Raw genomic sequence first — 17432 nt, forward strand, 5'->3', positions numbered from 1 at the left:
TGGATTTCAGCTAATGGCTACAGATTATGATGACATACTTGAAGCTTACTATTCCTATGAAGGCATGCCTTAAAACAAACAACAACTAGATAACTTACCTTTCCAGAACTAGGGCAAAAATCAATATAAAAGCTAGGTGTAAAGGGTTTATATTTTTCAGGAAGCCTCCAGTCTTCTATTATTTCCTCATCAGAAATAACATAGTAGTCCAGTGCCTTGAGTGAAAAGATGCTGTTAACAACAATATGCCTATATGCGATTTTCAGGCACAGGGGAGTGTTGAACAAGGTGAGAGCGATCAGATTAGGGCAGAAAGATAACGAATGCACATCTTCCAGTGCTGAAATGCTATTATTATGAAGATACAGAAGTTGCAGTCCTGCCATGTTTACCCAAAACATTGGACCCGGAAGCTCTTCTATCTGAAACAGTATTGAAACACAATTTTGAAAGAAAGGAGAAAAAGGTAAATACATTGTAGAAAATGTAGTGTAAGTAACCTGTCAAACCAAAATTGCTTCCTCAGCCAAGGAAGAGAATAAGCCCAGTCAATGATCATCTGCATATTTTTCTTTATATATCAAAGACAACACTCCCGGTCCCGAGATGCATGTGTGCTATGATGTGTGACTGGGATTCCCCCATTCACTTCAATAGGAGGGAGCAACGCAGTATCCTTTGGAGCAAGTGAACATGAGAATCTCAACTGAGTGCTTCAAAAGTAAAAGGTAAAATTCCAGCCTTCGGGGGGGGGGGGGGAATGTTGTGGAAAATAAGCAAACACTCAAAGCGGAAACTGGAATAGTTTTCCCACCCAACTCCCACCATCATGAAAATGCTGACATCATTTTGGGCTCTTAATATCAGTATTTCAGGATACAACTTATAGTTCTTCAGACAGCTAATTTCATACATTCGGTATCGTGAGAAATACAATTTTGGCAATGTTGAAAAGGCCACATTTCTATTGCAATAATGACCGGAAGAAACAGAGGACGTGGGGTCTAGCTCTCTCTCCAGCCCCACCTCTCACAGACAAACAAACACTCTCTATTGTTAGAATCAAAAATAGTAAACGGTGGAAGCTCTTGCAGCATAAATTAAGCCTGCATCAAGAACCTACGGGAACAAATACAAAAACTGTTTAGTTTCCCCAAACCATACTTTGTATGTTAATTTTTAAAAATTTGCTCACCTGGTTGTTATGAAGATCCAGTTTAATTAAACTAGTGCAAGACTCAAGTGCATCAATATTCACAATGAAATTTCCAGACAAATCACATACTTTAAGTGAAACGCAATACTGCATCTCTTTTAGATTGCATAAATACTGAGTGCGTATCCTGACCATAACGAGATTTTGCAGCTTCTTTGCATCTTTTTGATCGGCGGTTTGCCCATATTGGAGTAGCAGATTTTCAGAAGCAGAGACAAGGTATTTTGCAAATTCCTCCTCCATGGTTGTTGATCTCTTTTACAGTTTATCCATGAGATATCTAAGGGGGGGAGAGATTACACAGTAGGTTACATTTATTCAACTTTCAAAAGAAAAACTTCAAGTACCCTAAGGAAATATCCAGCTGGTTGTGACAACACTCCCTGCTCTATTAAAGAACTAGCAGCGACAGGGAAGGCAGGCGGGAAGAAAGAAATCTAACAGACTATTTGAAAACATGTAAGCAAGTGCAAAATTCTGCTGTTTTTTCCATGTTATCACAATAACAGAAAACACTAAGGAACTGTGTCAATAAAAATGGATAATGTAATGAAAACAAAAACAGTTTACCATTAAGCTGGAAAGCATACAGGCAAACACAATGAATTGTACTCTAGGTCAAAGTGTTTTCTAGAAACAGTGTAAGACCTTTATATTCAGAAAAAAACAATTAGGGGCTAGTCATCAACAAGATCTTTTGTTTGCTCAATGAAAGTGTCATTTAAACATATATCATTTATTGTTATGATGTTTAACTGAATCTCCAAGTATAGGATAAGTGTGTGTGTGTGTGTGTGTGTGTGTGTGTGTGTGTGTATACATGCACACACACATACAGAGATGTACACATACATAAACATATATGGAGAAAGAAGGAGTAAAGTGGAATTGGAGGCAACATACAGGTATGCACTACTAATGTGATTTGCTTATGATGTGGCTTATCAGTGAAAACTGCTTGATCAACATGACATGCCTCCTTGTCTCCAATGCTGCTCCCCATCACCTGGCTCTAAAAGTACGTCCTTCCTCCAACTCGGCTGCTACTCAGGGATATCAGCCATTTCCTGCAGCATAACTTTGGCCAATGCTAGAAAACCTGCAATATCTACACTGAACTTGCAGCTTCTTAAAGCTCAAGATGGCTATTCCGTTTCCTTCATAGAATACTCCCAACATGCATTAAAAGGTAAATGAGTATGTAACAGTGCTGCAAGTTCAGTAGAAGGCAGCCTGAATTTTCTACTGGGATTGGAGTTGATCAAATCCCTGATCTGGGGAAAGCTGGGGGAAATAAGCTACACTATAGATTGAAATTTAGCTGCTTTTAGTATGTATGTTAAAAATAGTAATAAAAAAATACTTTAAAAAAACTATCTTGTACAATGAGCACCATGACTGAACTGGCTAAGGAATGAAAAACAGACACCTTTACCCCATAATCCAACCTATATTTGTGCCGGCAAAATTCCACTGAGGTCACTGGAGATCTGCCAGAAAACTAATTTATGATTTCTTCAGCCTTAACTGAGCAAGAGATAAATTAAATGAGGCTATATTTTAAATTAATTTTTAGAGACGCACCTCATATAAGTCTGCTTTGTCATGGTTTAAAGAGATGTCAAATTAATATTTACTGGATTAGTGAAGAAATTTCAGAAATATATTACTTTTATTTTTAAAGTAAGGAGACCATCAGCACCTTCAATTTCTGCCCTTATTTTAAGGGATGGATAAAGTAGTCTTTTTGTTAGGACCAAAACCAGGGTTTCATGTACTTTTTGTGTGATTTCATACAGAGGCTTCTGCCTTATTTTTAATACTTCTTTTATTGCAGGATTTGTGCATGGTGAGACCATATCAGAGGGCACGACTGCTTCATTTCCTTTCATTTGCACTTTGTACTTTTATAATCCACCGAAGACTAGATTTGATCCAACTCTTAAAATTAAAAAGAAAGAATAGAGCAAAAGTATCTGACAGGAGCCACAACATTATAAAATGAGCAATGATATAGAAAGAGATCTCCACACACATTTATACATCAAGAAGATCTCGGCGAATATCAAGATTGCCAACGCATCCCTGCAAGGACATTCCACTTGCATGAAATAAAATGAACTCATATGCTCGCATAGCACTTAGTACTGAAAATGCTTGTGGAGACATGAAAATATATAAGCCAGTTTAGCAGAAAAAGCAAGCCAGGCAGGATGTGGCTCATGGCTCATTTTCCCTTTGGCCATTTGTATAAAAATAAAGAATATAACGGAGCCGATTTGCTAGAAAGGAGTCAAACCAACTGACCAATGGCAAATCTGTAAAGGAAGAAATGGTTTAAAAAGCATTTTCAAGAGCCAACCTAAGAAGAACCTGCTAGATCAGGCCTGTGGTCCATTTAGTACAGCATCTTGTTCTCTCAGTGGCGACCTAAATGCCTATGAGAAGCCTGTCCCATCTTGTGGTTTCCAGCAAGGGGTGTTCAGAAGCAAACTGCTTTCAACATGGAAGGCAGAACATAGCCATCATGGCTAGTAGCTGTTGAAAACCTTACCCTCCATGAATTTGTGAAGTCCTCTTTTAAAGCCACCTGTCACTATTCCTAGATGGACAGAGGAAGCAGTCGCCTCCAGGCAACTCAACACTGCTGCTGTTTACAGTGAGTGGCCTTCTTCACCACTGTGAACCCTGAAAAGACCTGATCCCTGTTTTCTGCCTGACCCATTTCCACTCAGCCTGGGACGGCATAGCTTCTGAAGACATAGGCTGCTTCTGCTGCTGAAGGGGCCTAGAATGCATTTCAAAGTTCAGGGAAATGTTAATATGGATGCTTTTGTTAACTTGCAAATGTGGATGTGAAATACTGTGTTTATGGAATGTAGTTTATATATTTATGGCTGTGTTTGTTTTGATTTGTTGACTGTTCTTGTAAGCTGCTTTGAAATTATTTGGAAAAGGAGCATGCAAATAAATGTGATGATTTATCAGTAGCAATAGAGATGACTCCTGCGGACCTTTAAATTCTAGATTTAAACCACTTCTTCCTTTACAGACTTGCCACTGAACCATTAGTTTTTCCAGCCCATCAGGGCTTCCCTCATCACCAAGAGCCATATTCTGTGTGGCCTGTATGCGAAGTCCCATACCTCCCAGAGGGGGCTATTTCTCCTGCGTTCAGCATCATGTTTCCTCTTTGTTACCCCATCGCTAAGACAAGTATAATCTCGTTTGCCATTGTGTTGCATAATGATTGCTTAAAGCAAGAAGAGTATAAGTCTTTAAATAAGCAAACGATGTATTTCAGAGGTGCAAGAAAATAATAATAAAACTGTCACCCTTAGCTGCTATCCCTCACCTATGGAATCACTATTTCACTGTCACTGAACAGAACTTCACACACACACATGGTAGTAAGTTGCGATTCCTGGCTTTTGGGGAGGGAGGGGTGTTGTTGCTGTTAAAATTAGAATATTATTACTAGTAATATTGTCATTATTAGTTAGAATTATTTTCTACCATTCACCGGGGCATATTACCATCTTTTTTAAAAAATACAACATTAAAATAAATTAAAACAAATTACAGAATAGGGTAGGTCCTAAAACATATATCTCAAGTGTCAAAGCCCAGGGTAAAGAGGTGAATGTGCTGAAAACTGCATAAGAAAATTGCAAGAAGCAATTGCAAGAGTCTATAAATATCAGCTTGGCTTCCTAGCCAAGCCTCTGTCCCTCTTGATACTAACTTCATTCCCATCTTTGATAAGCAGAGGGCTAGGGGAAGAGACATGCCCAAGAATGAGCATAAAGAACTGTGGAAATGCTCACTGCTTTTCCCCTTCAGGAAGCTTTTCATGGCATGTTTTTTTCTTCCCTGTTTCTAGTCCTGTAATGGCGGGGGGGGGGGGATCCCACATCTACCTTCTGTGATCTCAAAAGCACAAAGGGTTTGAGGAAGAAGCGCCAGGAAAATGCCACCTCTTTCTTTTCTTAGTCAAGCTAGTGGATGAGTGAGAGCCTTTCTGAGTGTCCTGTGGGTCTCTCTTGCCAGAGGGCAATAGGCAGTTACCCACGGAAGGGAGGTAAGAAGATGTGACATTGCATTAATATTACGATCATGTGCACAGTCGCACAGAAGTACAGTTCTTAGCATAAGGAACAATCTTTTGGAAATTTGGATAAAGAAAAGCATTGATCTGGATCATGTACAACATCAAGCCAGGCTTGGGCACTGCAAGCCTCATGATCACATGCTCCCCTATCCTTCTCCCTCTCAGTTTTATTTATTTAGCACACAAATCCACACCTCACTCTTTTTTCATTCAATTCCCAGGCCAGCTTACAAAATTTGAAAACACAACATTACAAACTAAAAACATACCCTAAACATAAAGTACACCAGCCAACAGATCAAATCAAATTAAGAGGCCTGATAAAGTAAAATAAAGAAGTATTTGCCTGGCACCAAAATGACATCAAAATATGTGCCGGGAGAATCTCCCCACTGAAAGCATTCCAGAATCTCTTTTCTCCATCTGGCCAATTAGCTACTTCAACTTCCATGCAAACCATAGTTCGTTGTTACATCAGAACTAGCAGACTATGGGTTGCACTCGGCTATAGACCAGAACAGTAATGAATCTGAAATGCGATTTCCACACCTAGCTTGGATGTAATGGCAGACTATGACACCAACTTGCATCAAACCATCGCACTGTATTACACCTGTACCAAGCCCGTATGGGGTTCCAGATGTGCTGTCCTGCCCTGTTCCTCAGACCAAGCCTCTTGCTTGGCTTCTTCTTCCCACCTGCCTGCTTCTCCCTTCAGCACCCAACTGTCACCTTCTCCCAGCATTCCAGGCCACCCTCTCTTCTCTTGAGATCACTGGGAAGGTCTGTTATCTCACTGGCAGGGCATGCTCTTTGCCTGCAAAAGATATCCCCGATTCCTTGGTGGATTTGTTCTTCTTATCTTTCGCGTGCATTAATATTAGGACTATGTGCATGCCAATCCCTGTTCCAGAGGGAGAAAAAGCAGGTGGGCAAGGGTGTATGAGGGGGCTGCTTCTTCCACAACCGACCCTCTATACTGCACAGCCCGGAAAGAGAGAGAAGTTGTGTTGCATAGGTCAGGGGTGGACAGATTGTGGTATTTATTTGAGGGGTGTTTGGGGTTTATTTAAACTACAACCACAAGGTCCAACCAAAGCTGGTAGTAAAATAATGTCCGACGGGTTGAGAGCACCAATAATAATAATAATAATAATAATAATAATAATAATAATAATAATAATAATAATAATAATGTAGAGTGGTATTTGATCTAGAGACTAGACTTCTGTTGATGCAGCCTAGAATAGCATTAGCTTCTTTTGCTGCAGCATCACATTGTTGACTCATATTGTGGTCTACTAAGACTCCTAGATCCGGTTAACATATACTGCTGGTGAACCAAGTGTCCCCCATCTTATATTGGTGCAGCTGGTTATTCCTGCCTAAGTGTAATACTTAATAATAAATAAGTATTGTTTATACCCCACCCATCTGGCTGGGCTTTCCCAGGTTGACTCTGGTTGGCTTCCGGAACATATCAAAGCATTTAATTAATTAATGTTTGGATTTCTAATTCATTTCAATGAGTCTACTCTGAGTAGGGCTAGCATCCGAGGCAACCGTGTGTCTCTCTGTGTGTGTGTCTTTCCCAAAGGTGTCTTTCCAGGATATAAAGCGAGGCAGGAAACAGTTAAGTGGGGAGATGTGGAAGGTGGAGTGGGCACATAGAGAGAGAGAGGAGGAGGAGGAAGAAGAAAGAGTCGCCTTGTTAGTTTGTTCACAACTTCAAAAACACAGCCCATTACTCAAGAAAAGAAACCCATGAATACCTGAGTGTCGGTGTGTAAGAGATACAGAGTGCGTGTCAGCAAAGAGAGAAGGGGCTCTGCGCAGCTCCCAAGTGCTGGAGGGACGGCTCGGCTGGCTTTTCCCTCTCGCCTGCCTCTGCCCTCTTGCAGGCAGAATGAAAGGAGCACCCACCGATCCCACTTCCTGCCTCTCCCCTTTCGTTGTTTGCTCGCCTGGCTCCTTCCCGTCCTCTCCCCAGCCTGCCTGTCTCTTCCAGCTGGAGCGCGGGGCAAGGGCACCGGCGCATCCCGCTGGCCAGCCTTCGCGGGGATGTGCGCGCCTCCTGGTCGCCGGAGCAACGGGCTGCTTTGGCGAGGCCAGCCCAGGCGAGCAGGAGGCGGGTCTGCTGCCCGAGCCCGGAAGCAGCGAGACGGAGAAGAAGGCGCTGCCGCGATGCAGGCTGCAGGAGAGGCGGAAGTTTTGCTGCAAGCAGCCACTCGGGAGAGGCTGGAGAAGTTCGCGCAGCTGAGAGGTGGAAGGGCTGGGTTGGGGGACTCACTGCGCCCCGGAGGCGCTCAGGGCGCAGACCTTGGCGAGCTCTCCTGGCGAGCAGCCTTCCCGCGAGTTACTGCGAAGGCCTCCCCTCCCGCGGTATCCCCAGCGTGCAAAGGAAGGACTGGCCCAGCCGGGAGGGCCAGGGCTGGGCCGCTCTCTGGTCTGCATGTGTAACGGTGCTGCTGGGCAGGTCCAAATGCGATGGAGCATGCTCGGCTGGAACCCCCTGCCTTTTCATTGCCCACCTTGGCAGAAAATGCGCTCCGCACCCAGGTCCCCATTCTGAGGAAAGAGGGTCCGGGACTCAGAGGGGATGTGTGTTGTTGCTTTTTCCACCCAGGCCAGACTGAAACTTGCGCAGGAATATAATGTCCTGCCCCTCTTGCTTCAAAGCTGACACACCCGTAGAACCTGCTCAGTCTCTCCCATTGCAGACCCTGCCAGCCTGGCAAAAAGAGACCCATTGATACCGGAAGTTAGGTGATCCCGTTACAGGGAGAAACTATTAAAGTGAGAACGTGGATGGTTTTGATATCTGCCATCTCGCTTTAAAGGCAGACAGCTTGCTACCCATCTCTTCCGTCTGACACTCATCTGATTGAGACTGCAGTTGTTTCATTCTCCAAAACAAGGCTTCAGTTCTTTAAAAACTAAAAATAAAAAAATACCTTGCACACAAAATCTTCTTACCAAAATATGTATTTTGTGCATGCAGTTTTTAGTGGCACAATGGAATGCATGTTTATACAGAAGTCCTAGCTCGTTCCATGAGCTTACTCCTGGGTAAATGTGCATAGGATTGCTGCCTAGTTGTGTCACTAGTTGCGTGCCATGCTACAGAGGAATGTGGAATGGCAGAGGTAATGCCTTATTCCTTCCCCAGTGAGACAGAGCACAGCCGATTAGTGAGAGGTACAGTGACTTGATAATTGAGGTCTCCAGGATTTTCTTTCTATTTAGCAGTGTGAGGCAGGGATGACATTGGAGTATGTTCTCATCCATGTCTTAATGGGGACATATTTTGACAATAATTCTACAAACTGTTTTATCTGAGCCACACACCATAGCTCTCTCTATTTTGATGCCTCATAAGTGAAAATGGTTTTTTCTGACAGTATTTTCCTATAACATTGTGTTGAGTAAGTGCATCAATCTGCAGAGACTATGCAGGAATGTGATGCTTTAATATTGGTAAAGCAAGCACGTCAACGTATGGCCAGTGGTTGGAGAGAGACTAGGGAACCCATGAAAATTGTTTCGAGCTTCCAAAAGAAAGTGTGTGGTATAGGTGCAATAATTGAACTAGCTAGAAAGCTCAGATAGGGATTACTAAATAGCAGTAATCTGAAGGGAAGTACCAGACTTGATAGGGTACTGTTTTCGACAGGTTGGTCATCAAAGGAATAGAAATAGTTCCTTGCCAGAGAGAAGCAGTCCTGTATCTTAGCTGCCACATGTGCTTATTCTTTGTTTTTAATCTTCTGGCATTTACAGCACAAGGGAGGAGTCAACACTCAAACCACAAATTCTCCTTGCTTGTCCCCTGATAAATACCAAGTTGTTTTTAAAACAAAAAAACAAAACAAAACAAAACAAAAATAGCTAGGAGAGGACAAACTAGCTCTTTCCCTTAGGCAAGGAGCTATACCTAGTCCTTTGAGTCACCAGGGCTCTTTCTAATTCTTGGAAAGACCAGGGAAGACAAAGGATGAAGTGTGTCAGAATTTTAAGTGACTCGAGGTTTCCTTGCCTTTGGGAATAGTTGTGGAAGGGGGCCCTTTAGGTTGTTAAGCAAACATAAAATTGAGCCTGGTGTTTAGGTTTCCTTCTTTTCTCTTATATCAATAGATGCTGTTAGGTAGGCAACTGCCCCCATTCCCCTTCTTCAAATTTCTCTTCACAAATCCCTGATATGTTATTGTTTTCCAAAACTAATTTAGTGAATGGTTGATTTTAATCACTCACTCAGAATGAACTTCAGCAACTGTAGTTATCAGATCTGTGCAGACAATTAAAAATAAAAATAAAATATTTTTCCTCCCTGCCACACCCAGTTTAATGCACAAAGTAATAACTACTCCAACTAAACCACATACTGTACTTTCACAGAGCATTGTAACAAAGGAGCCACTCTTGTCCTGGGCATTGTAATATCACCTGATTCTGTATGCAGAGTCACTGACTTGCAGTACCAAAAAGCATAGATCATAGAATTGCAGAGTTGGAAGGGACCCTGAGGACATCTAGTCCAGCCCCCCTGCAACGCAGGAATATGTAGCCATCCCATATGGGGACTGAACCTGCAGTCTCAGTGCCACACTCTAACCAACTGAGCTATCCAGATTACAGATGAAACCATGTTGGTTTGTAAACCTTCAAAATCCACAGTCAGATAATGCCCCCCACTCCCACTTGTTCTGGGGCTATTCCAATTCCTCTGAGCCAATTTCTGTGGGTGGTGTTAGTAGAAGAGGCGGGAAAGCCCGTTGCGCAAGAAGAAACCCTTAGGTAACTGCTTCCCAATAGCTTTATTAGGACCTGGAGTGAGTCTCAAGAGCCAGGTAAAGAAGCCTGGGGGGAGCACATTTGTGCGCACACCCCGGCAGGTGTGAGATTCTCCATCCCTGGTTTAGCTAGAAAGGTAAAGAATGGGAGCCAAGCCTCAGAGTCTATTAGGGAGAGGATTGTTTTAAAGGGCTTCAGCGCTATTGGCAATTGTATCCCCTGTAATAAAATGTTCTTATCTTCAAACAGGTAAAACGGTCCAGTCTGGAACATTTTGGGATATTGTTGTAATAACAGCAGTTGACAAGAAACAAGAAATAGCTTACCAGCAACAATTATCCCAAAAGCTGAAAAGAAAGGAACTCCCTCTTGGTGTTCAATACCATGTTTTTGTGGATCCTCCTGGACCAAAAATTGGTGGGTTCTGATCGCATTTCCTGGGAATATGACAACATGACAGATAAGTTCTTTGTAGCAAAGTTAAAAGCATAACCCTAGCTCAAATAAGCACTATCATTTTCTTCCATTAAAACTCATAGGACATAACCTTGCTTAAGTTTAATAACAATAATTTGATCTTGTACCTCGCCCTCACTGCCATAAGAGCCCAGCGTGGCTCAACAGTATATTTTGCTTAACTTTGGCAGGCTCGTTCCTCAAGTTTGGAAGGCTAACTTTCCAGTCATCTGGTGAGCAGAAACCGAGCCAGTTTGTGGTTTAAATATTCAGCATAATTTGATTAATTTTCAGACAGATAAAAAGGTTCTCCTTCGGGTGCATATTATGACAGCTGTATCTCTTTCACTGAAAGATTTCCAGAATGCCATTAGAAGCTGAATTATATTAATTAAACCTCCAAAAATATGTTCAAATACTATTATTAAGCTTCTTTTGATTCAAGTGTGCAACTCCCATCTGTATTAATGAGACGGATGTTCTTTTGGACGACATGACAGTTGAATAGATTCATTAAGGTCTATCCTAGTTTAGGTATTATCATCTGTGCGTTCTCATCATGTATTATGGTGTCTAAGACGCCAAGGCTATTTCTACAGGTAGAAACTGGACAAAGGGTTGGAGTACTTGGCTAGCAACCCAGCTAGCAACCCAGCTAGCAATCAGTGTTGCATTTAATTCCACCTTGGGAAATAAGAACCCACATCTATCTTACTCTGGGTCAGAGGCAGTATGGTTCTCAATACCTGCTGCTAGGAACTTAAGGAGGAGACAGTGCTCTTGTGGTAAAGTCCTGCTTGCAGGCTTCTCATACGCATTTCTTTGGCTACCGCGAGAACAAGGTGCTGGACTAAATATTCTATTGACAGCAGGCTTTTCTTCTGTATTAGCAAAAGTGTCTTATATATGCTTTATACTGTTCAACCAAGTCTGATTTTAGAGTTAACAGAGAGAGGTCACAGTCCACTGAGTCACTTTGCAGCCAACCAAGGTTTCACTATGGCTAACTCTAGAAGGGTAAAGAGCCCAGGCTTGCTGGGCGTCCAGATTTCAGTCATAATATAAAAGCCATGTCTGTTTGAGAGGTATGTTAATGGTCGTTTTAGTCTTGGATAAATATTACTGCATCAGGTGTACCTTCAGACTGATTCTGAAACCGATCTGTGAAGTTAAATATTCTATCCAGTTTGTCCTATGCTTGACAACTTTGAGGTAAATTTTCAATATAAAATTTTCATTACCCAAATCACTATGAAGTAAAAAACAAATCAACATAAATGTGTTGCATTTATGTCAGTGAAGTAGAAATAAAAATAGACTAATTGTGTATTAGCGAAAGCAGTCTTGAAGCAGAAACCTGTTGTCTACTTCTTTATATGTAAACATATTCATTTTATCACATTTATTGTATCCCACCCTTTCTTCAAATTGCTCAGGACAGTTCATGGGAATTCTTATTTTGTCTTTACTGTAACTCTGTGAGGTAAGTTAGACAGAGAGATGGTGAACTGGTCCAACATCACCCAGTGAGCTTTAAGGGGATTTGAACTGACATAAATTTCAAAAGAAAGACATTTCTCTCCATCCTATTATGTGAGCCCAGTTAAGTGATCTCATACTAGAAGTGAGCGAACTGAATACTTAAGGCATATTGATTGCCTCTTCTTGTTATTTCTAAATTGAAGTATGTGTTGAAATGTTTTGTAGGAAACGGTGGATCAACGCTTCATGTCCTTCAGTGCTTAGAAGAACGTTATGGTGATAAATGGGATTCTTTTACCGTCATATTAATTCATTCTGGTAATCTGTTCCTTTAAATTACACTTCTCTTGCATTATGTAGGGTGTTTTTCTTCCTTGAAGAAAAGATAGCAGTGAAGATGAATAGGGCTTTCCCCCACTACAAAATTAAACTCAAATTGGATTGGCTTATTTAGGTCAAATCATCTGAATCATCATCCGCTGCAAATACCTTATGCAGGAGAAGAGAAGGAATATAGAACAGCCAATGCCAGCATCCAATAAAATCTCACTCCCCCATCACTCCCCTAAAGTTGGAGAGGGCAGGGTGTAACTTCCTTAAGGTACATAGCACTGGATTCAGAAATCAGGTGCAATCCTGGGTGTGCTGAGTTTTCAGTGCACCAGAAAGTAATAACCACATTGCTAGACTGTCCATTAACATGTTATGGGTTGTATGCTTAATAGTATACACTTGGTTATGCGATTATCTTCTATCTGGGCATACAGAGAAACATGCACATTGACAATTATTTTCTCAATATACTGTTAGTTTGGATGTCATACTATAACTTGTTTTCAACCATGGGTTGATTGTGAATGTGCCTCCTGCCCTCCATGCAGCTTTGCCACCTCAATGGATGTAGCACACAGCACAAACACACCACTATATGGTTTGTGTTTTGTGAACCCAAATGGTGGCTTTTGTTTTAGTTTGTTTTAGCCAACCAATCAGAATTAAGTCAATGTTTGTGGCAGTCCTTATTTTAAAAGTGGCAAGCTTTAAAGTTCTCCAGAACTCTTCATCAGGCAAAATGTTCTGCAAAAAGTAGTTTGGGGGCAGTGTACGAAAATTAGGCTGAATGTTGTAGTCATTAGGTCAGCTTGTAGACCCTGTCCAAAGATGGAGATTGCAGGCTAAAGAAGGCCCTCCTGGTTGCTATAGATACAAGGTTGCACATATAAGAGTCTGCTATAAAGAAGCAATGGCTACTCCCCATTTGTGAGAAAAGAAAAGTCTAGTTCAGGCTTCCTCAACCTCGGCCCTCCAGATGTTTTGAAACTACAATTCCCATCATGCCTGACCACTTTGTCCTGCTAGCTAGGGATCATGGGAGTTGTAGGCCAAAAACATCTGGAGGGCCAAGGTTAAGGAAGCCTGATCCAGTTCATACATCACTTCTAAGATTGGGGAGCCAGTTGCTTTCATACAGTATAAGGTGAATGTGTCAGTCATAATTTAAATAGTACTTTCAGCTTTCATTTCCCTGTTTAATAAAACATGTTTTGTAAATGTTGTAACCTGGTCTGAGCCCTTGGGGGAATATAAAATTATATATCTAAATAAATAAATTCCCCCTGCATTGCATGGCTTTCTGCTTCAGATTTAATGAATTCTGTAATGGTTGTTCTTAACAAGCGATGGTGTTTTTGTTGTGGAGGTGGGTATGATTAACAAAATCAGTCCTCCTGGCAAACTGGGAATATCCCCTTACACAGTTTAGTACATTCTGCAAGAAGAGGCTGTTGGTCCCTCTTAACTGACATTCTTAACTGAACATAACGGAGCATCCACTGAAGGGAGGGGCTGATTCCAGAGCAAAACACACAAGCCCTGCCCACCAGATACCCAGCACTCTACTATTCAAATTAGGCCCCAGTGTTTTTCTTAAAAAGTTTTCATAGGACTACATCATCAGTCACACAAAAATGTTAGATAGAATGTTATATAACTTATGAAATCCTTTAAATTCTGTATATCTGCATGAACACCTGCATGCATATTGCAAAAGTTACTCTTTTATTTATTTATTTTTTAAGGTGGCTACAGTCAACGTTTACCAAATGCGAGCGCTCTGGGGAAAATCTTCACAGCTTTGCCTTTTGGGGACCCGGTTTATCAAATGCTGGATTTAAAATTGGCTATGTACATTGATTTCCCCCTCCACATGAACCCAGGCATCCTGATTACTTGTGCCGACGATATTGAACTATATAGTACTGGAGCAACAGAATTCATAAGGTTTGATAAGCCCGGGTTTACTGCATTAGCCCATCCTTCCAGTTTGACCATTGGTACGACTCATGGTGTGTTTGTGTTGGAGCCAGCACCACTTTTGACAGAAAAGGGACAGCTCGAATACAGATCTTGCCACCGTTTCCTGCATAAGCCTAGCATTGCAAGGATGCGTCAGTCTGGAGCAGTGTGTGAAAGAGGTCATTGTTCAGCATCTTCTCCTGGAGGACAGGGAAACTCCAATGTCATTTCTGAGTCCGTGTACACAGATAGTTTATTTTACATTGATCACACCACTGCAAAACTACTTCTGGCCTTTTATAAACAGATGGGCGTGTTGTGCTGTGAAATAGATGCCTATGGTGACTTTCTCCAGGCATTAGGGCCCGGAGCAACACCAAATTATGCAAAAAACATAGAAAACGTCACAAAAGAAGAGTCGGGCCTAGTGGAAATAAGGGAGAAAATATTTGGACTTCTAAAAGGATTGCCACTCAATGTTGTACTCTTAAATAACTCCAAATTCTATCACATTGGGACAACTTGCGAATATTTGTTTCATTTCACGTCTGATAGGAAGTTGAAATCAGAAATGGGGTTGATGCCAAATGTTTTCAGCATCTGTCCAAACAGCGTGGAGGACACTGGGAAATCGGCGTGTATCATTCACAGTATACTCGGTCCAAGGTGTTCTGTTGCACCTGGCTCACTAGTTGAATATTCTTGGCTGGGACCAGAGGTTTCAGTGGGAACAAACAGCATCATCAGCGGCTGTTATATTGACACAAAAGCAGACATACCTCCAAACACTTTCATAGCTACACTAAGCGTGAGGATTGATGGAGAAGTAATGTATGTGAGCATGGCATTTGGTATAGAAGACAACTTGAAAAAGAAAGTGACAGATTTGGCAGATACTCACTTAATCAATTTTTTGGGAATCAGTCTTGGACAGTGCTTGGAGCTCTGGGGCCTGAGAATTTCGGACGAGCTCTTTTCTGGTGATGAGACCTGTCGAGGGTTATGGACAGCTCGGCTTTTCCCTATTTGCTCCACTTTAAGCGATTCACTGAAAGTGTCTTTAGGGATTCTAAACTCTGCGCAGAACACGTTGCCTTTTAAATTGAATGGTTTTAAGCTCTTGTCTGTTGAGGAAATGCTTCGCCATAAAGATGTAGAAGACATGTTGAGGTTCAGGCATCAGCTCTATGAAGAAATCAGTCTGCAGAAACTGAAAAGGGAATCTGATTTGTGAAAAGTGTATGGAAGTGTTAACATTTCCCCCCGTTCTTTAATTTGAAGAGGATTGATTGCTTTCAAGCTTGCAGAAACCCAGAAGCAAGCAGCACACCCACTTTTCCTCCCGTCTGTCTTTCATTGAAGTAGAAATAATGAAACTGCATTAAAAGTGTTATTGTAGCATAACATTAATAATGCAAAAAAAATGCAGATAAAGTATTCTTTTGATGAAAAAATTAATGAAATATTTCACATCTATAAAAACACAAAGAGGCAAATAGCTGTCCATTATTATTATTATGTTTTTGGTTTTTATTAATTCAAGTGGGGAACAGAACTTATTAATTAGAAGTTTTAAGTGGTTTTCAATCAAACTTTTTCAAAGAAGGATATTACCTCTTGCAACACTTTACCTTTTCTCGGGCTGGTTTGTTTTAAGTGGAGAAAACAATTGTGCATTTGATCATGTCTGTATAATCTTCATCCCTTTTGCTTGCATTTAGTTTTGATTCAGATTTGCCGTGGCCAATGACTAGCGCTATAAAGTTATTTGGATTGGATTGGAGAATCTTCATTGAGCAAACCCTGAGACATCAGAATGACAGCTGGTGTGCAAGTTCACAGTACCATTCCACATTTTGTGTGCGAACTCTTAACACTACCATCCCTATTTTTCAAATATATGTGGCTGTGGCTTCGTTATTATCTTTTAGGCACAAGCTGTGCATTACAGTCCTAAGCAAGTTTACTTAGAAGTAAGCTCCACTGAGTTCTGTAGGATTTACACATTTCTAGTGTTCAGGATTACAGACTGATCCACTAAAGTATTTGGCTTCAATTACGGTTGGCTTTTAATATATTGTTATGTTTATATGCTGCCTTTTTATTTCTGTCTTTTATGTTCTTGGTTAGTTTCTTTGTTCTGTTATGATTTTAAAACATCTTTGTAAACTGCCTTGAACCTCTATCTGATGCAAAAGAAGGATATGAATAAAACAAAAAATGAAATTGCTCCATAACCAAAGGAAAGTTACTGTATTTTTTGCTCTATAAGACTCACTTTTTCCCTCCTGAAAAGTAAGGGGAAATGTGTGTGCGTCTTATGGAGCGAATGCAGGCTGCGCAGCTATCACAGAAGCCAGAACAGCTGCGCAGCGATCCCTCTTGCTGTTCTGCCTTCTGAGATTCAGAATATTTTTTTTTTGTTTTCCTCCTCCAAAAACTAGGTGCATCTTGTGGTCTGGTGCGTCTTATAGAGCGAAAAATACGGTATGTGGGATTTGGTGTGGTTTTGTCTGTGCAGCTTTCTTCTATTGAACTTTCCTACAAGTGAATTCTGAAAAAAGTGCAGTCACAAAGGCTAAGCAGCAACTTGTTACATTGTGACCTTAGCCAACTAGTAGATTATTTACATACTCAAAACACTACAGGTGAGTATTCTTGGGTCGCAATCAAACATCTTTACATAGAAGTAAGTCCTGGATTTTATATCCAGGTGGGTGAATTTAGAATAGGATGCTTTGTGTACAGATTTTGGGAACCACTGGCTTAGTTAATTGTCTGCAACCATTTTTAAGGAAACTGTTGCCAGTACTTCTGCCTTTTCACTCTCATTCAGCTGCCTGAATGTAGTCCCCTGTGAATAATCAGGGATGCTGCCAATCAGCTGTTGAGGGAAAGGCTAAATCCAGCCTCCTTCTGGAAAAGCCAGTTGGCACTATTTGCCAGTTTTCTGGCTGGAGTTTTGCACAGCCAGTCCATACAACTGGATTAGTCTTAGAATCACACATGCAGCACCTGTCTGCATATGCAGTTCCTCATCAGGTACATGTGCTTCCTAGCTGGATGGGGGTCATTTGCTTG

At 41.3% G+C, this 17432-nt stretch overlaps 2 protein-coding genes across 16 annotated transcripts in view; one reads left to right on the top strand and one right to left on the bottom strand.

The window, feature by feature from the left end:
- LRRIQ3 (leucine rich repeats and IQ motif containing 3) overlaps nt 1–10553 on the bottom strand; it is a 53170-nt gene extending 42617 nt beyond the window's left edge. For 4 of the 13 annotated variants that reach the window (XR_014527779.1, XR_014527780.1, XR_014527781.1 and 1 more), the window contains exons 1-3: nt 10445–10553; nt 1196–1496; nt 99–422 (exon numbers count right to left, since the gene is read on the bottom strand). Coding sequence is in view for 9 of the 13 variants with exons in the window: in XM_083510527.1 (XP_083366653.1) it covers nt 99–422; nt 1196–1459 (588 nt within the window). In the remaining 4 variants the exon portion in view is untranslated. Of the gene's footprint in view, nt 1–98; nt 423–1195; nt 1497–2918; nt 3055–3251; nt 3302–4571; nt 4596–5876; nt 6054–7099; nt 7241–10444 lie in introns of those variants that run through there. The other 9 variants (XR_014527782.1, XM_083510526.1, XM_083510530.1 and 6 more) reach the window with 8 other exon arrangements.
- On the top strand, nt 6100–16598 carry FPGT (fucose-1-phosphate guanylyltransferase; the record flags this gene model as incomplete). Of its 3 annotated transcripts, none has more annotated exons than XM_083510547.1 (4): nt 6100–6255; nt 10368–10535; nt 12282–12374; nt 14135–16598. In XM_083510547.1, the coding sequence occupies 4 exons, from the start codon at nt 6216–6218 to the stop codon at nt 15583–15585; spliced, it is 1752 nt and encodes a 583-aa protein (XP_083366673.1). In that variant the 3' UTR covers nt 15586–16598. The 3 variants fall into 3 exon arrangements, with proteins under 3 accessions (XP_083366673.1, XP_083366672.1, XP_083366674.1); XM_083510546.1 differs by lacking the exon at nt 6100–6255 and adding an exon at nt 7389–7590; XM_083510548.1 differs by lacking the exons at nt 6100–6255; nt 10368–10535 and adding an exon at nt 7389–7590.
- Between the last annotated feature and the right edge of the window lie 834 nt (nt 16599–17432).

The sequence above is a fragment of the Podarcis liolepis genome, assembly GCF_965112155.1.
Source record: "Podarcis liolepis genome assembly, chromosome: 6".
Classification (NCBI taxonomy): Eukaryota; Metazoa; Chordata; class Lepidosauria; order Squamata; family Lacertidae; genus Podarcis; species Podarcis liolepis.